The sequence below is a fragment of the Anolis sagrei genome, chromosome 3 (assembly GCF_037176765.1).
Source record: "Anolis sagrei isolate rAnoSag1 chromosome 3, rAnoSag1.mat, whole genome shotgun sequence".
Taxonomy (NCBI): domain Eukaryota; kingdom Metazoa; phylum Chordata; class Lepidosauria; order Squamata; family Dactyloidae; genus Anolis; species Anolis sagrei.
In genome coordinates, this window is record NC_090023.1 from 273112932 (window position 1) to 273131728 (window position 18797).

The following is an 18797-nucleotide window of genomic DNA, read 5'->3' on the forward strand; positions in this document are numbered from 1 at the left end:
TCTTGTCTCCTGCACATGTCATCAGTCAGGGACCCCTCCTCCCAGCACCAACTGCCACTCTGGGCCAGCATGAAGAGAGAGGGGACCAGGGGGTAGTTCCACTTTGTCTCCTGTGCTAGGAATATAATAATATAATATAATATAACATAATATAATATAATATATTGTATATACATATAATATTTATAATATTATAATGTATTACAATATAATACTACTACTAATAAGATATTATAATTCTATATTTTATATTACATGCAATATTACTGATAATATTACAATATAATGGTATAGTACAATATAGTAATATATAATACTGATATTGTACTATGCTAATAATATAATGTATTGTATGTATATATATCTTGTAAGCCGCTCAAGTCCCTTTCGGAGTGTGAAGGGTGGCATATAAATGTCGTAAATAAATAATAAATAAATAAGATCACGGCTATGAAGACATTGTAGGCTGAAAATGCAGAAGCACATGGAGGGATGGTTCGAATGCAGTGGCTTCGTCTCGGGAACCCCTCTTCCATCCCTAAAATAGCTCTGACACTCAGCACTGCTGGGCACCTCCATGGGGGAGAAGGGCAAATGTAAGCAATCGGATACTGAATTCTGGTTCATTTTCCACATGTAGCACAGTTGGTTAATCACTAGCTGCAATAGATCACTGCCAACCGGAAGGTGACAAGTTTGAAGCCCGAGTCAGATTGCGCACCCGACTCCTAAGCCTAGCTTACTGTGCACCTAAGCAGTTCAAAAACAGCTGAGCTGTGAGTAGAGAAATTAGGGACCGCTTGAAAAAAGCGGAGAGGTATTTTATGATACCATAAAAATGCCAGTGATCAAAGAGCAACGAGGAAATATGATCAAAATGACTTGACGTCATAGTGGATCACGCGACAGCTCCCCCTGTGGCCGGAATTGAGCATAACCTCCAGGCACTGAATGGAAATGCCAAAATGGAAAGGCCAAAAATACTTCTATAGAAATGCCAAAATGGGAAGGCCAAAAATACCTCTGTCGGTCTGTCTGTCTGTGTGTCTAGAAAACGGCATTGTTTGCCGTGTATGTGTGCGTTGTGATACTCCCTGAGTCCCCTTCAGGGTGAGAAGGGTGGAATATAATTATTGTAAATACATCAATAAATAATCAGTTTCTGCAAATGAAATCAAACTCCTCCAAGAAGTAGGTAATTCCCCTTCATGCTGAGAAGATCTGAAGGTTGTCCAGAAGGCACATCCTTCTCCCTTTTGGTGGAGTTTTGGTGCATCCCAAAAACCTTCCTGGATCATCTCCCAAAAGGAGCAGAGGGACAAATGTGTGTTGACATCACAGGAGGGAAAGCTCTGTGGCTTCGTAGACATGACGGCTTCTCTCCAGCTTGTGATGACTACCACTTATGCGCACCTCCCTTGAGACTTACCATCCATTCCGTTTCCAAATACATACCCAGTAAAACAAAGAACAGCCCAGGAAGATAATCATGCCGTAAAGGACCACGTATTTGAACACCGCAAAGGAGGAGATGAAGGCGGCACGGCCTTCCCTGTAATGGAAACGGGGACAAGCCATTAAATGTTGGCAATGACTGTCACAAAAATTTAACATGCAGATTTGAGAAATGTAAATTTAATATGATGTGTGGGAATGAATGGAAGAATGGAAGGATTCATGGAGCTAATAATTTTGGAAACACCAGTAAAAGACCCAGGCCTGCACTGACTAATACCTGCTTGCTGGACTATTATTAAAAGTTGCTAATGAGAAATGTAAAGTAAACTCTGATAAGAACAGGGACAGTGATAACAGCGTACCTGAGGGCATGCCTAAGGGGCCGCTTATCATAGAATCATAGAATCATAGAATCATAGAATCATAGAATCATAGAATCATAGAATCATAGAATCATAGAATCAAAGAGTTGGAAGAGACCTCCTGGGCCATCCAGTCCAACCCCATTCTGCCAAAAAGCAGGAATATTGCATTTAAATCACCCCTGACAGATGGCCATCCAGCCTCTGTTTAAAAGCTTCCAAAGAAGGAGCCTCCGCCACACTCCAGGGCAGAGAGTTCCACTGCTGAACGGCTCTCACAGTCAGGAAGTTCTTCCTCATGTTCAGATGGAATTTCCTCTCTTGTAGTTGGAAGCCATTGTTCCATTGCGTCCTAGTCTCCAAGGAAGCAGAAAACAAGCTTGCTCCCTCCTCCTCCCTGTGGCTTCCTCTCACATATTTATACATGGCTATCATATCTCCTCTCAGCCTTCTCTTCTTCAGGCTAAACATGCCCAGTTCCCTAAGCCACTCCTCATAGGGCTTGTTCTCCAGACCCTTGATCCTTTGAGTCGCCCTCCTCTGGACACATTCCAGCTTGTCAATATCTCTCTTGAATTGTGGTGCCCAGAATTGGACACAATATTCCAGGTGTGGTCTAACCAGAGCAGAATAGAGGGGTAGCATTACTTCCCTAGATCTAGACACTATGCTCCTCTTGATGCAGGTCAAAATCCCATTGGCTTTTTTTGCTGCCACATCACATTCCTGGCTCATGTTTAACTTGTTCCCCACGAGGTCTCCAAGATCTTTTTCACACGTACTGCTCTCGAGCCAGGCGTCACCCATTCTGTATCCCCCTACCAACCCCAGAGATTACTCTGGTTTGAAGACCAAAATCTTCTTGCAGTCCCTAACATCCGGACCTATCATTTGTCATCTACTAGGCAGAGAGCCTTCTCAATCGTAGCCCCTTATTTATGGAATGCCTTGCCGGTCGAAACTCGAACCATCCGAGACCTACTTGCTTTTCAGAAAACCTGTAAAACCTTTCTTTTCCGGCAAGCTTTTGATGGGTGAACAACCCGGGCTATGCCTGTCCTCGCTGCCTATTGTTATTGTTATGGTTATTTTTAAAGCAAATTGTATTGTTTTAATCTGTTCTGTAAACCACTCTGAGTCAAACTGGGAGTGGCGGTATACAAGTTAAATAAATTAATAATAATAATAATAATAATAATAATAATAATAATAACTGTTTGCAACATTTCTTATGTTAAGAAGGAAGTCAACACAAGCCTTGTGTTTGTCAACACCAATCAAGAAGAGTCAACATCTGGCCAGGAAACTGAGATGGAGCCAGAATGGAAGATGTCTATCATTAATTTACAACATTGGGACGACATCAGCAGAATATTCCTATAAAAGACTCGGTCTAATAGTGCTCAAAGTGTGGCAGACTGAGGAGTCTGGTTCACCCGCTATGCTCTTCTCCATGGGAAGGAGAGAGATAGTGTACCTATGGAGAGTGTCAGATATGCTCTGGACACGTTGGGGCTTCTTTCTCAAGGGAAGAGGAAGAAGTTGTTGTGGTTCAGCAGCAGCAACAGCATGATGGGCATGAGAGTACAGAGCACCAGCATGATGGGAATGAGAGGACAGATGTGGACTTTCAGTTTTCTCATGTAGCTAGAGACACAACTAGAGACAGGCCGCTGTTTTCACAAGAATGGAATTTAGCTGATAAGACACTGGGTGGGAAACAAGGTCACGCTGCCCAGGTGTTAAGAAAGAGTTCACGACTTGCAGCCAAGTGTTGAGCTCATCTGTTGGTGGGAAAATTGCTCGTTAGCTGCTTGTTTGATGGTTGATGTTTTGATGTTTAACGTATAAGTAACCTGCCTTGGAAGTGATCCTGTGTCAGTTCCAACGTTGCAAAAATGGCTCGCTTTGGCTCCGGCTCTGGGGCTTGGGGCTTGGGAAAAGCCTGCTTCATGTAACCTCATGCTATTTCCTGGACTTTACTCTGCTTCTTTGCTTCAAGTCTCCTGCTTTGACCTAAAGGGATTATATTGGATTTTTACCTTGTACTACTGATCTTTTTACTGCTTATACTCTGATTGTTTGGAAAACCTCACAATAAACTTCTACCTCTCAAGTTTGGCTGGTTTGTCAGAGACAGCAAGGTGAATCTTAGCCTGAGATACAACAGAAGTGCACTTTGGAGTCTTGGATTTTGTGCAGGGAGTCAGGTTCTGCTGTAGGGAAAACAGTGATCTGGTCCTTGGCATTGTTCTTAGGGAAAGACGTTTTGATATCTCAGCGTTTTGAAGTTTTGGCATTATGGAAGTTTTGGAACTATACGTTGGCAGGCTGCAGGAAAGCAGGCTCTGGCCTAAGAGGTGCTTCTCCAAGGAGGGAAAAAAGGACATGGTAATATTTGAATGCCTGAGGATGAATGCATGCACATGGGGTGAGAATGTGAGTGGAAATGTAATTCAATGTAGTTGCATAGAATCTGTATGTCTGTATGTCATTCCTTATCTTTTTTTTCTTTTCTTTTTTTGTAATCTGATGTACTCTCTCACACTGCAAATTGCAATAAAAAGAACCCATGCTTTAAAGTTATTGAAAAGTCAATGTATTGTCAAAGGCTTTCATGGCCAGAATCACTGGGTTGTTGTAGGTTTTTCCGGGTTATATGGCCATATTCTAGAGGCATTTTCTCCTGACATTTTGCCTGCATCTATGGCAAGCATCCTCAGAGGTAGTGAGGTCTGTTGGAACTAGGAAAGTGGGTTTATATATCTGTGGAATGACCAGGGTGGGACAAAGGAGACCAACAACACATTAAAATACAACACATGAGTGTGTTACATGAAGAGGAAGGGGAACGAACACCACCCAAGTGGTTCTGGATGGGAGGCGACATACCGGATGAGTATTGGGACGCACTCAATGTTGGTGATTTGGGAGGTGAAGGGCGATGCCACAGAGGCCTCCTGGTCCGAGAGAGAGATTCCCGCGTGAGCCATCTTCAAAGCCTGGGTGAAGAAAGCAAAAATATTTGAAGAGGAGGAGGAATTCTTAAGCATTGCAAGTCAAAGGAGGACAGGTTCTGGGAGAGCTCCCATCTTTTGGAAGTTTTGGAAATTGAGTCTTTAGGCCAAGTGTCATGGTATTATGCTCGTGGAGGTACTCACTTAGGCGATCCTTCGTTGTCTGAGTAGGATAATCCTCCAGTGTGGGTCTGTAGGTGACTGTGGAGCCCTGCTCTTGATCTGCATCTTCTCCCGCAGTGAGGGCATTGGTTTCCAGGTGGAAGGCGGTCCTGGTTGGGGTTGGCTTAACGCGCCTTCCTCTTGGCATGTTTCTCTCTTTCGCCCTCCATTTGTGCTCTTCAAATTCTACAGTACTGCTGGTCACAGCTGACCTCCAGCTGGAGCGGTCAAGGGCCAGGGCTTCCCAGTTCTCAGTGTCTATGCCAGAGTTTTTAAGGTTGGCTTTGAGCCCATCTTTCAATCTCTTTTCCTGTCCTCCAACATTCCGTTTTCTGTTCTTGAGTTTGGAGTAGAGCAACTGCTTTGGGAGACGGTGGTCGGGCATCCAGACAACGTGGCCAGTCCAGCGAAGTTGATGGCAGAGGACCATCGCTTCAGTGCTGGTAGTCTTTGCTTCTTCCAGCACGCTGACGCTTGTCCACTTGTCTTCCCAGGAGATTTGCAGGATTTTCCAGAGGCAGCGCTGATGGAATCGTTCCAGGAGTTGCATGTGACGTCTGTAGACAGTCCACGTTTCGCAGGCATAGAGCAGGGTTGGGAGGACAATAGCTTTATAGACAAGCACCTTGGTCTCCCTACGGATGTCCCGGTCCTCAAACACTCTCTGCTTCATTTGGGAAAATGCTGCACTCACAAAGCTCAGGTGGTGTTGTATTTCGGTGTCGATGTTGACGTCTGTAGACAGTCCATGTCTCGCAGGCATATAGCAGGGTTGGGAGGACAATAGCTTTATAAACAAGCACCTTGGTGTCCCTACGGATGTCCTGGTCCTCAAACACTCTCTGCTTCATTCGGGAAAATGCTGCACTCGCAGAGCTCAGGCGGTGTTGTATTTCGGTGTCAATGTTTACTTTGGTGGAGAGGTGGATGCCAAGGGAGCGGAAATGGTCAACATTTTCTAATGTTACACCATTAAGCTGCATCTCTGGCATTGGAGAGGGGTTGGCTAGTGACTGCTGGGTTGGCTGGTGACACCAGCAGTTGTGGAGGTGTGAATGTTTCCACTGACCACCATGATTAGCATTTGACGCCCTGGCAGTTTTTTGATGTGGCTTGTTCCTGCCTGGGGCAATCTTTTGTTGAGAGGTGATTAGCTGTCCCTGATTGTTTCCCCTCTGTTTTGCTGTTGAAATTTTAGAGTTTTTTTAATACTGGGATACATCAGGAGAGAATGCCTCTAGAACATGGTCATATAGCCCGAAAAAAACCTACAACAACCCAATGATTCCAGCCATGAAAGCCTTCGACAATACATTTCCCATCTCTGTTTGGAAGTAATGGGTTAACTCTGGAAGGGAGCGAGTTGTAACTCCTCAATGGCTGAATGGCTCAGGAAACTGGACAAGCACAAAGTACTGATAAGCAGAGATAGCCAGATTGTGCGTCACCATGACTTACCCCACAGTCATTGGCTCCGTCTCCGCACATCCCCACGTAGTAACTGGAAGACAGGAGAGGACATTATTTAATAGCCCGTCACAGTAACACAGTGAAAAAACACAGTAGGATCATTTGTGTGCAAAATACAGACAGAAAGCTTTTGTGATCCTCCAAGAATGACAGACTCCTTCCATTAGTCAGATAATCCATATCTTTATGGAGATCCACTTTATGAGGCTCTGGCCATCTGGACATCCACCACAGACTAACAGTAAAATCCAGACAGGCAGGGTCGACACCACTTACACACTCTCAGCTGGGAGAAGGCTTGGCCACCTCCTGAGCGCCTGGGCCAATTTGATCTTCTTGGGGAGGGCATTCCAAAGACGGGGGGTAACCACCGAGAAGGCCCTCTCTCTCTTGTTCCCACCAGCCATGCTTGAGACGGGAGTGGGACCGAGAGTAGGGCCTCCTTGGCTGATCAAAGAGCTCATGCAGGTCTGTACAAGGAGATGCTGTTTTCTGGATTTGCTGTTCTCTCCCTGGCTTATCACTGATGATAGTTGGATGAGCTTTATGACCTGGACTACTCTCTAAGGGTGCATCTACAGTGCTGAATTAATGTGTTTTGACACCACTTTAACAGCGTTGGCTCACCAAGCTGTAGCTCCCAGAATCTGATAACATAGAGCTGTGGCAATTAAAGCAGTTCATTAACCTTAGAGCGTATATGCACTCTTAGTGGCCAACACATTCCACAATTCACAGAGATGACCACTGTGTATTCTATGCTCTATAAACACACTACCTGCACTTCCAAATCTGAAATTTCACAAACTATTATGTCAATTAGCACCTGTCCTGTATCTCGCTCCCGTCCAAAATCCATTCTGGGGCATTTGGATACATACATCCCACCTCTTCCTCTCTATTTTGGGAGCAAATCACCTACTCCAGTTTCTGGAACTCCTCCACCAGGCTGGACTTCTGCCCTGGAGACATCCGTGCAAACACTGTCCCATTCACAAGAATCTGCAGAAAGCATAACGAGTAAAGTTTACTTTTCAAAAAATGACCAATTATTCTATTTGCAAATCAGACACACCAGCTGTGAACCTCCAACCCACCCCCAGTTTGCACCCCAATTTACCTTTGGCAGCAAAGAGCTGAAGAATTTCTGGATTACTTGAAAGGTCTTCCCATTCATGGCAAAGTGGAAATCGCTGCTGCTGCTGGTGCTCCCTTTGCCATAAATAGTAATGAAGGAATCCTAGAATTTAGGTGAAAACAATTTCCATGCATTACCCCGACAGACTATTTATTTATTTATTTATTTATTATTCAAACTTCTATGCCGCCACTCCCGTGGGGCTCAGAGCGGCTTACAAGAATAGGCTAAAATCTAACACAATTTAAAAACAATTTAAAAACAACAATATCAAAGATCAAAGGCCTGTCGAAACAGATATGTCTTCCATGCCCTGCAGAAAGCTGATAGATCCCGAAGGTGACAGACTTCAGGTGGCAGAGTGTTGCAGAGTGATGGTGCCACTGCTGTAAAGGCTCTGCGCCTGGTTGCTGTTAGACGCAAGGTCTTGACACTGGGAATTTCCAACAGATCTTGGTCCTCAGAACGGAGGGAGGTAGAGTTGGGAGGGGGTGAGGCGGTCCCTCAGGTCCATCGGGCCCAGACCATGCAAGGCCTTCAAGGTGAGTACCATCCCTTTGAAAGGGATCCGGTGCTCAATGGGTAACCAATGCAGCTGCAGTCAGATTGGGGTGATGTGGCATCTCATTGGAATTCCCGCAAGAAGCCGAGCAGCTGCATTTTGTACCAACTTGAGCTTCCGGATCACCGACAGAGGAAGGCCAATGTAGAGGGCATTACAGTAGTCCAGTCTTGAGATGACCATGGCCTGGATCACCGTAGCTAGGTCGTCCCTGGACAGGGAGGGGGCCAGCCGTCTAGCCTGCCGCAGGTGAAAGAAGGCGGTTCTGCTCACGGCGGATACCTGGGCCTCCATCATCAGCAGAGGGTCCAAAAGGACTCCCAGACTCTTGACCAACGATGACAGGCATAGCGCCTTGCCATCCAGGGTAGGCAGCTGGATGTCCCCACTGCCCGGTCGACCCAACCATAGGATCTCCATCTTTGCTGGATTCACCTCAACCTGCTGGCACGCAGCCATCCAGTCACGGCCTCGAGGCACTGAGGGAAATAATTGGGTATAGAGTCCGGTCTGCCCTCCATCCTCCATCCTTTCACAGCCATTCTACATTAATGTACACAGCAAAGCAAAGGGATGATAGACAAGGTGAGATACTGCTCACAGATGCTTTGTGTCCTCCTGGGATAAGAATGACCCTCCAGTCTCTTCTTCCTTTTGATGCAGGTGCTGAGCCTGGCATAAAACCTTGGTGAATGTGGTGCCCAAATGTTGTCAAGAAAACAATGACCCTCCCCTGCCCCTCCTGAAAGATCTATAGTTCACCATGAGCTCCACAATAAATATATTGATTTTATTTTCAAAATACTTTTTGAACTTTTGCTACTTCAAAGCAGCAGAGATCAGGAGCAGACTGGCATTGCCTTCTTCCCCACAAAGACTTTATCCTTCCAACCTTTAATAAGATGTATCTACTAGGGCTGGGCGGTTTCGTTCGTTAATTTCGTAATTCGTTAAAAAATTCGTTAATTTTCCAATTACGAAACGATAACGAACCATTCTGGAGCAATTTTTTTAAAAAAACGAATTTTTAAATCGTTTCGTAAATGTTTTGTATTTCGTTATTGTATTCGTTTCGTTATTGTTTTGAGGTCGTTTCGTTATTATTTCCGCATGTCTGGGGCAAGTTTTATAGTTGTTTTTGGTTTTCTAAGGGTTTTTATAGTTGTTTTTGGTTTAATTAAGCTTCAGAAGTTCCCCCTGTCCCATTTGGAGGTTTTTTAGCGTATTGCGCGGTCGCGTCCGCCATTAACGAATCGATTCGTTATTGTTTCGGAAATCGATTCGTTATTGTTTTGTAATTTTTTTACATTTACGAAATTTCGTAAATATCGAACTTTTTAAAATTAAAATTTCGGAAATATTTTAAATATCGAAACGCAAAAAACCCCAAAAAACGAATCGATTTTAGAAACAAATTTTTCCGTTGTTACCCAGGCCTAGTATCTACAGTGTTCCCTCTCTACTTCGCGGTTTGCTTATTGCGGACTCGCTGTTTCGCAGGGAGCAGTGAGGGAACACTGTATAGCTGCTCCCCGTTCCTTCCTCGCCAGGCTGGACGCCCAAGGGGCCACCGAGGTGGGGAGCAGTGGCGGCGGTGAGGAGGAGGCCACCGCCAAGTGGGCGGAGAGTCCCTACCCCGCCTCAGAGGCCCCTTGGGTGCTCAGCCTGGTGAGGAAAGGGCCGAGGTGGGGAGCAGCAGAGGCAACAAGAAGGAGGAGGCCGCCGCCGAAGAGGGCCTCAGCGGAGGCGTTCTCCTCCTCACCGCCTCTGCTGCTCCCTGCTCCTTCCTCACCAGGCTGGACATCAAGCTTGGACACCCAGCCTGGCAAGGAAGGGACCTCCAAGGTGGGGAACAGCGGTGGCAGTGAGGAAGAGGAGGCCGCTACTGGCAAAGAGGGCCTCGGCAGCGGTGCCCTCCTCCTCAGCCCTCCAATGCTCCCTGCTCCTTCCTTGCCAGGCAAGGTGTCAGGCTTGGGTGCCCAGCCTGACGAGGAAGGGACCTCCGAGGAAGGGAACAGTGGAGTTGCGAGTTTGAGGCCACCGCGAAGTAGGGCCACTCCTCCCACTCAGTTGGATGAAGCGTCTTTACTTTGTGGATGTTCAATTATCGCGAGTGGTCCTGGAACTGAACCCGCAATAAGTGAGGGAACACTGTATTTTTCCTGACTTTCTACCTAGCTTGCATCTTTCTGTATACTGTGTCCATTTCCTTTATATCCAACGTACAAACTTCCTCTTTGTAACTCTGCTGAAAAATTTCCTGAGCAGGAAGGTTGGGCAAATCCCTCTGGCTGTTTCCCAGGCAAAGCAATAACCATAATCCATTGTTTGTGTTTGCAGAGATATAGTTTCCCATGTCAGGCTAGATAAGCCAGAAAAAGATTTGTCTAGTTAAATCATAGAATTATTGAGTAGGAAGAGACTTTGTGGGACTTCCAGTCCAACCCCCTGCCATGAAGCAGGAAAATCGCATTCAAAGCACCCCCACTCGAGACTAAGGTATTGCTGACTGTGGAAACAGAGGCTCAAAGTATGTATATTCATAAATCTTGTATTGATAAGCGAACCTTTAAGTGCCTTTTGTCTCAGAAGTCTCGCAACTTCGTTCACACCAAATGGGACTGTCGAGGTCATCAAAGGCTCATTATCATTCCTTAACTATTGCTTTCACAAAGGACATCTCCCAGGCAACGTCCCAGCAGCTCATTGCATCCCCAACCGGTGAATCCCTGTGACATTTCCTCACAAAAGGGAATCCCTGCCTGGAGGTGGCAACGACAGCGGCACCCTCAGCCAATCAAGGTAGAGATCCAGATTGGACCCTCTCTTGGCCCGTCAGGTAGGGGAATAGAACTTTTGAATAGCTGTCAAACTATACAAGACATCTTGCTTTCTCTGTACTATACTTGCATACCTTTCGGCTGAACTGAATAAGCTTCTGTGACTTGTCTTCAACCTTCTGACTGTTTCTCTGTCTTGTCCCATTAAGTTTAGCTTGTGCTCACCGGGCATGGATTCTTTTATCCGTGGTCTTAGTTATCCATGCCACAAGTATCTCTTCCATTGTCCACTGAACAATGGCATACACACGAGATGAAGCGATGTCCATGTGTGCTTTCATCCCCTCTCCTTGCTCACAAAAAGGCAAACTGAAAGCCATTCCTTTCCACGGAGAAACAAGCCACCAGCAATGCGGTCTGGTTCAAAGGATTCTTGCCTTCGTTGCCCATAAATGCAAAGGTCTCCACCAATTATGAAATCCAAAGTGTTGGTCTGGGGCTTAGGAGAGCTAGCCCTGGGTCTAAGACATGGACCTCCCTGGGTGGCCTTGGACTAACTCCTCTGACCTTGTCCTACCTCAGAGGAATACCGTAAGGAGAAAGTGGGAAAGGGACACATGTGCTGAAACTGGCATGGTGCCCCACTCCTTCCTCTTTTCCCTTTGCCAGATAATCTAGACCTGTTTTAACACCTTTATCACTCCCTGGTTGCATGTAAAAATACAAATGTAAGACCAGGAGCACATCTACAATGTAGAATAAATGCAGTTTTATACCACTTTAACTGTGATGGCTCAGTGCTTTAGAATCCTGGGAGATGTACTTTGGTGAGTTACCAGCACTCTTGGATGGAGAATCCTCAAATCCATACAAATCTGCAGCCCCCAGGATTCCATTGCACTAAATCATTCCACTTCCTGACTGTGAGAGCTGTTCAGCAGTGGAACTCTCTGCCCCGGAGTGTGGTGGAGGCTCCTTCTTTGGAAGCTTTTCAACAGAGGCTGGGTGGCCATCTGTCAGGGGTGATTTGAATGCAATATTCCTGCTTCTTGGCGGAATGGGGTTGGACTGGATGGCCCAGGAGGTCTCTTCCAACTCTTTGATTCTGATTCTATGATTCTATGAAGTTAAAGTGGGGCCAAAGTGCATTAATTCAACAGTGTAGACACACTCTTGGTGGTTGGAAGGCAGCATTTGCTACTTCAATACCATTAAGCTTCTTCTCCACCCCATGGATCTATCAATCCTACTCAGACTAAATTTCTGTGAAGAATTTAGAATTGATGGCCTTACTTGGTCCTTCTCCTTGCAGGACTCTGTGTCCTCCATCACCTGCCAAGTGACCGATACTGGGTGGGGATCCTCAGGATCACTGGCTTCCACCAGAATGACTCTGTCTCCTGAAGGGATCATGCCGGAGTTCCTGCCCACCGTGATGGCTGTCTCCAGGTTGTCACCTGCAAAGGAGAAGGAGAAATTTGTTTATTTATTTGGTGCATTTGTTAACCGCCATTCTCAGCCCTAGGGTGACTCATGGCGGTGTACAACATATAAAAGGCAATTTACAAAAGGCAATTACAAAACAACATATTCGCAATACAACAATTATATAGTTACACTAAATAATCCGCTCCGTCTCATAGTAGAATCGTAACCAATCTCATATTTCTTATTCCGTTCCAGTCATCTTTACCACATTATTATAGCACTTAATTAAATGCCTTCTCGAACAGCCATGTCTTTAGGCTTTTACGGAAAGACATAAGGGAGGGCGCCTGTCTGATGTCTACAGGGAGGGCATTCCACAGCCGGGGGGCCACCACCGAGAAGGCCCTCTCTCTCGTCCCCGCCAGACGTGCCTGTGAGGCAGGCGGGATCGAGAGAAGGGCCTCCCCAGACGATCTCAAGGTCCTCGTGGGCTCATAGGCCGAGATGCGGTCCGAAAGGTATTTTGGGCCGGAACCGTTTAGGGCTTTGTAGGCCAACACCAGCACCTTGAATTGGGCCCGGTAGCAGATCGGCAGCCAGTGGAGCTGGGACAACAAGGGCGTTGTGTGCTCCCTGCGTCCCGCTCCTGTTAGTAACATGGCTGCCGCGCGCTGGACCAGCTGAAGCTTCCGGGCCGTCTTCAAGGGCAGCCCCACGTAGAGAGCGTTGCAGTAGTCAAGGCGGGATGTGACCAGAGCGTGTACCACCGTGGCCAAGTCAGACTTCCCGAGATACGGGCGCAGCTGGCGCACGAGCCTGAGCTGTGCAAATGCTCCCCTGGTCACCGCTGAAACCTGGGGATCCAGGCTCAACGATGAATCCAGGATCACACCCAAGCTGCGAACCTGTGCCTTCAAGGGGAGTGCGACCCCATCCAGCACAGGCTGTAACCCTATGCCCTGTTCGGCCTTGCGACTGACCAGGAGTACCTCTGTCTTGTCTGGATTTAATTTCAGTTTGTTCGCCCTCATCCAGACCGTTACAGCGGCCAGGCACCGGTTCAGGACCTCGACAGCCTCCTTAGTAGCAGGTGGGAAGGAGTGACAGAGTTGGACGTCATCTGCGTACAGATGACACCGCACCCCGAAACTCCGGATGATCTCACCCAGCGGCTTCATGTAGATATTAAACAGCATGGGGGACAGTATGGAACCCTGTGGCACCCCACAAGTCAAAGGTTGTGGTGTAGAACAGGAGTCCCCCAATAACACCTTCTGGGTGCGGCCCTCCAGGAATGACTGGAGCCACTGCAAAGCAGTGCCCCCAAGACCCATTTCCGCAAGACGCCCCAGAAGGATACCGTGGTCGACAGTATTGAAGGCCGCTGAGAGGTCCAGGAGCACCAACAGGGACACACTCCCCCTGTCTAGCTCCCGGCGCAGATCATCCACTAAGGCGACCAAGACCGTCTCGGTACCATGTCCCGGTCTGAAACCAGACTGTGCCGAATCCAGATAATCCGTGTCTCTCAAGAATACCTGGAGTTGTGAGGCCACCACGCTTTCCATGACTTTGCCCAAAAAGGGGAGATTGGAAACAGGCCGAAAGTTGTCCAATTTAGTGGGGTCCAATGATGGTTTCTTCAACAGCGGTTTTATAATAGCCTGTTTTAGGCTCGCTGGAATTTTGCCTTCCCGAAGGGAGGCATTAACCACCACCGTTACCCACTCAGCCAATCCCCCTCTGGCCTCCCTCAGAAGCCAGGATGGGCAGGGGTCTAGGATGGACGTGGTGGGCCTCATTCCTCCAAGTATCTTGTCCACATCCTCGGGTTTCACAAACTGAAAAGAATCCATCAAAATAGGACAAGCAGGTGCTCTTGTCACATCCTCAGAGACTGCATTTAACGCGGCGTCCAGCCCAGAACGGATCAAGGCGACTTTGTCTGCGAAGAACCGAGCAAATGCTTCACAGCGCGTGACCGAATTGTCAGGGCTCCCGCCTAAGGTGGCGGGAGTTAAAAGATTGAGGGATTGAGTCTCAAGGGAGCTTCGCTTGGCCTCAAGGCACTGATGGAGCATTGGCTGCATCAACAGCAGTGACTCTGCCCACTCTCAGTGCATGGATATCCCATAAAAGAAAGAGGCAGAGAAAAAGAGGAGTGGTGGTACCTGTGACCATGACGGTCCGGATGCGGGCCTCCCTGAGCTCCTCCAGGACAGGCCTGGTCTCGTCCTTCAGCCGGTTCTCCATGACCAGGAGGCCCAGGAAGGTCAGGCCGGACTCCAACTCATCCCTTGGAAGAATCAGAACAAAAAAGGATGCTACATCCTAAACTCCTACGGTTGGAAGAGGCTCTCAAGGTCATCCAGTCCAACCCCCTTCTGCCAGCCATAGACAAATCAAAGCACTCCAAGCAGATGGCCATTCAGCCTCTGTTTCAATACCTCCATTGAATCCCCTGACAGTCAATATCCCACTAGAGTTGGAAGTGCCCTAGAGGTCATATAATCCAACCCCTACCTGCCACAACTGTATCACTCCCCAAAGATGTCCATCCAGCCTCTGGCATTCTAAATTATTGTAAATTATTGAAGCTGACTGCAGTATACATTGAATCAAATAAATAAATAAATACATAAATACATAAATATCTTTGTTATGCCAAGGAGACATTCCTAAAGTAGGCTCAGCACCTTGGACAACCCCTTAAAGTTCAGACTAGAACCAGGAGAGGGGATTCAAAGCCTGCACATCATCACAGTTGAGCCATACATCTGACCAGGTTTCCTTGGTTTTGGTTTTACTTGCTAGTTTTTAATGGATACCTGGCTACAAAGGACTATTGGTGGCAAATGCCAGGCCTTACCTGTCCAGGTCCCTGAAGCTGTCGCCTGCGTCCAGGGAGAGCTCTTTATGGGCCAAGGCAATGACCCGGAAGCCCTGCGCTGTGAAGGACTTCAGCTCCGCTTGGAAGGAGGGAGGCACTGGAGGGAAACATGGAGGAAGGAGGCATTGAGTGTCAAGCACAAGGGCTCTGCAGTGGGAGGAAGAATTGTCCTCAAAGCAGGACTGGAGTGGGGTAGGGGTGCCCAATAGTGTGGACTCTGAAAAGGCAGAACTGCTCAACATCTTCTTTGCCTCAGTCTTCTTTCTCCTAAAAGGTTAAACAGGGCTCAACCGGGGAGGATGGAGAAGAGGGTGCAGCAGGGGAAATGCAGCACAGAATAGGTAAAGCTGCAGCAAAGGAATATCTCGCTAATCTAAAGCAATTCAAGTCTCCTTCAGGAATGGAAGAGGTTGGAAGGCCACAGGGATGGCATCAATATCACGACTCCTTTGAAGTCATGGCATACAGGTCAACATGGATCATATAATTGTTGGATATATGCAAGGTCCTTTTGACTGGGTCCCTCAGAGTGTAAGACTGTAGGTTTTATATAGCAATATTAAATGATCACTCACAAGCCAGTTTTGCTTTGAAATGAATATATTACTTGTATCTCTGCAGCTGTTGGGGTTCAGCCTGATCCTGATCTGTGTGAACCAGATTCTCTGATAGTTTTTCCAACTGAGCAAGCGCTCCCTGACCCTGACAGTGTGGAATCTGTTGTTGATGCAGAGGTCAGTGGGGATGAAAATGAAACTCAACAGCTGGAGGAAAATGTTTTGGAATTAGCCATGATATCTCTCCACCTGGGGTTTTTAATGAGGACCGAAGAGAACAGATAGTTAGAGACAGAAATGTTTCCCCGTTTCTATGAAGGTCACATCGTTTACAGGAGAGACAGGCCCAGACGTCAAAGTCAAGGGGCGTTTCAAAGAATAGCTTCTTTGGTTTAAGAGGCCTCCTGCCGGGTGCCTCTTTAGATCAAGCAACATTTGGGACTGTGGCTGTGCCTTGGCAGAATTCCTGTGTTTCATGGCCAGTAATCCCAGAGGCTTAGTTATCAAGTTCATGGTTAGTAAAAGGCTAACAGATTCCTGGTTCTTGTATTGTGGCTTTTGAAAGTTTGCTCAAGTTCAGAGATTCTACTGACTTCTGTGCTTTTCTGTGGCTTTTTGACTTTGCATTTACCTTTCTTTTGTAACCAATTTTTCATCAATAAACAAGGATTGCTTTTCTTACAGTCCAGTGTGGTGGATTTAATCTTATGGTCTCGTTTCTTGAACTGGGATGCAACAGCAGCAAAGAAAGACACTACTGGCTTTTCCCCACCACCACTTCCTTTTATACACCTTTCCTGCCTATCTCCCCCATCTTCTCAGTTTCCTTATTAGAGTTTGTTGCTTCACAAGTTCCAATACAAGGTTTCCAGCACCCTCTCCTGGCATCAAAATGTCACAGAGAGAAAAGGCAGCCAGGATGATTCAGTCAGGATGTCACAGAGGGAATTTGTGATGTCTTCATGCCTTCGGAAATTGACTCCTGACACAGAGGGGAAAATAAGAGGACCCTTTCCCACAGAAGTACAAAGGGATTGTGGGTATGATTTGCAAACCCATAAGCAACCAGACATACAAGCCTTTTATAGCAACCATCAGTAGAGATCCTCAGTTCTGACAAAAGAACGTTATGTATTGGCTGAACACTTTGTTAACAAGTAAAGAACTATTCGAAGGCAGTAAGGCTTTCCCTTGAAACTGTTGCACAAAAGTGGATTCTAGCCAAGTCCCATGCAAAAGACACACAGACAAGAGGAAAAAGGAACAGAGGGGGAAAAAAGAAACTTACCAGAGAAGTCAGCCATAGCAGAGCACCTGAGGAACCAGCCTGGACACAGCATATTATTTGAGAACATGGAAATGCTGGACCACTCTTACAACCACCATGTCAGACTACACAGAGAAGCCACTGAAATCCACAAGCATGTGGATAATTTCAACCGAAAGGAGGAAACCATGAAAATGAACAAAATCTGGCTACCAGTATTAAAAGAAAACTCTAAAATTACAACAGCACAACAACAGAGAGTAAATAACCAGGCACATCTAATCACCTCTCAAAAAAACATTGCCCCAGGCACTGCCAAGCCGTCAAATGCTAATTGAGGTGGTCAGTTGAAACGTTCACACCTGGCTCCAGCAGACAGGAGTCCTTTGCCCCACCCTGGTCATTCCACAGATATAGAAACCTTTTTTCCTAGTTCCAACAGACCTCACTACCTCTGAGGATGCTTGCCATAGATGCAGGCGAAACATCAGGAGAAAATGCCTTTAGAACATGGCCATATAGCCTGAAAAAACCTACAACAACCAACTAATTTAGGTGGTCAGTTGAAACATTCACCCCTAGCTCCAGCAGACAAGAGTCCTTTGTCCCACCCTGGTCATTCCACAGATATATAAATCCTTTTTCCTAGTTCCAACAGACCTCACTACCTCTAAGGATGCTTGCCATAGATGCAGGCGAAACCTCAGGAGAAAATGCCTTTAGAACATGGCCGTATAGCCCGAAAAAACCTACAACAACCCAATCAAAATTGGGTTGTGATAGTGCTTGCAGATGTGGAGGGACTCAATTTTTTTCTCATAGTACGGGCATTTGGTTAACCAGTGAAAACTAATGAGTCAACCTGAATTTTTCACCTGAAATTTTTAGGGGGGGGGGGGGCGTTGAACCCCTAACACTTCCCCCCTTGGCTACTAGCCTGGGGACAGGTGTGTCTTTGGGAAGATGGATGTGTCTGGGTCATTAATTACAGAGAAGTATAATCATTGGTTTCGCCTCCAATTCTGCAGAATCAGTGAAATCCACAGTCAGGCATTGCAAAACTTTTTCGGGTCAAATGCAACATTCAACCTAAGACATTTTGGTTTTTTCCTCATCACAAGAGCCTCACAAGATGGCTGAGGGAGATAAAGAGGTCAGTGCCTCCAGGGAAGGGCTTGGCCTTGCCATTCCAAAGGTCCCAGGGTCAGCATCCTATAAATAAGTTTCAGAGCAGATGTTGAGGGTCAGCCTTGACCACAGACAGTGGTAGGCGAATGAGGGTGCATCCACACTGTAGAGTTAATGCCGTTTGACACCACTTTAACTGGCATGGTGTAATTCCAGAGCATCATGGGAGTTGTGGTTTGTCAAGGTCTGTGAGGAGGTCCGTTATTAAACTGCTGCCACCAATTGTAACGATGACCGTTTTAATGCCACCGAATGTGAAGGTGCGTGTGGTAAAGCACCCACTGCCACCTTATCTATGAGGGAAGCCGGGCAACGATCAATATCAGCCTAGGAACTACTTTATAAAGGGACTATTTCTGGCTGACTTTATTATTGAGGCTGTTCGACTTAGAAGAAACTGTATCAGGCAAGGCTTGAGGAAAAAGTAACAAGTTTATTTTAACAGGAGTATAACAATGTACCCCCTCGATGGACTGTCACCTTGTCGTGGTGAGGGGGCTTGCGTGTTCCGCTGAACC

General features: G+C 46.7%; 1 protein-coding gene across 1 annotated transcript in view; it reads right to left on the reverse strand.

The window, feature by feature from the left end:
• LOC132770359 (probable cation-transporting ATPase 13A5) overlaps window positions 1-18797 on the reverse strand; it is a 77465-nt gene that overhangs the window by 14534 nt on the left and 44134 nt on the right. Inside the window, exons 17-24 of the mRNA XM_067466290.1 lie at window positions 15247-15364; window positions 14549-14673; window positions 12243-12406; window positions 7590-7709; window positions 7392-7471; window positions 6458-6500; window positions 4713-4822; window positions 1456-1552 (exon numbers count right to left, since the gene is read on the reverse strand). Of these exons, the coding sequence (XP_067322391.1) occupies window positions 1456-1552; window positions 4713-4822; window positions 6458-6500; window positions 7392-7471; window positions 7590-7709; window positions 12243-12406; window positions 14549-14673; window positions 15247-15364 (857 nt within the window). The remainder of the gene's footprint in view (window positions 1-1455; window positions 1553-4712; window positions 4823-6457; window positions 6501-7391; window positions 7472-7589; window positions 7710-12242; window positions 12407-14548; window positions 14674-15246; window positions 15365-18797) is intronic.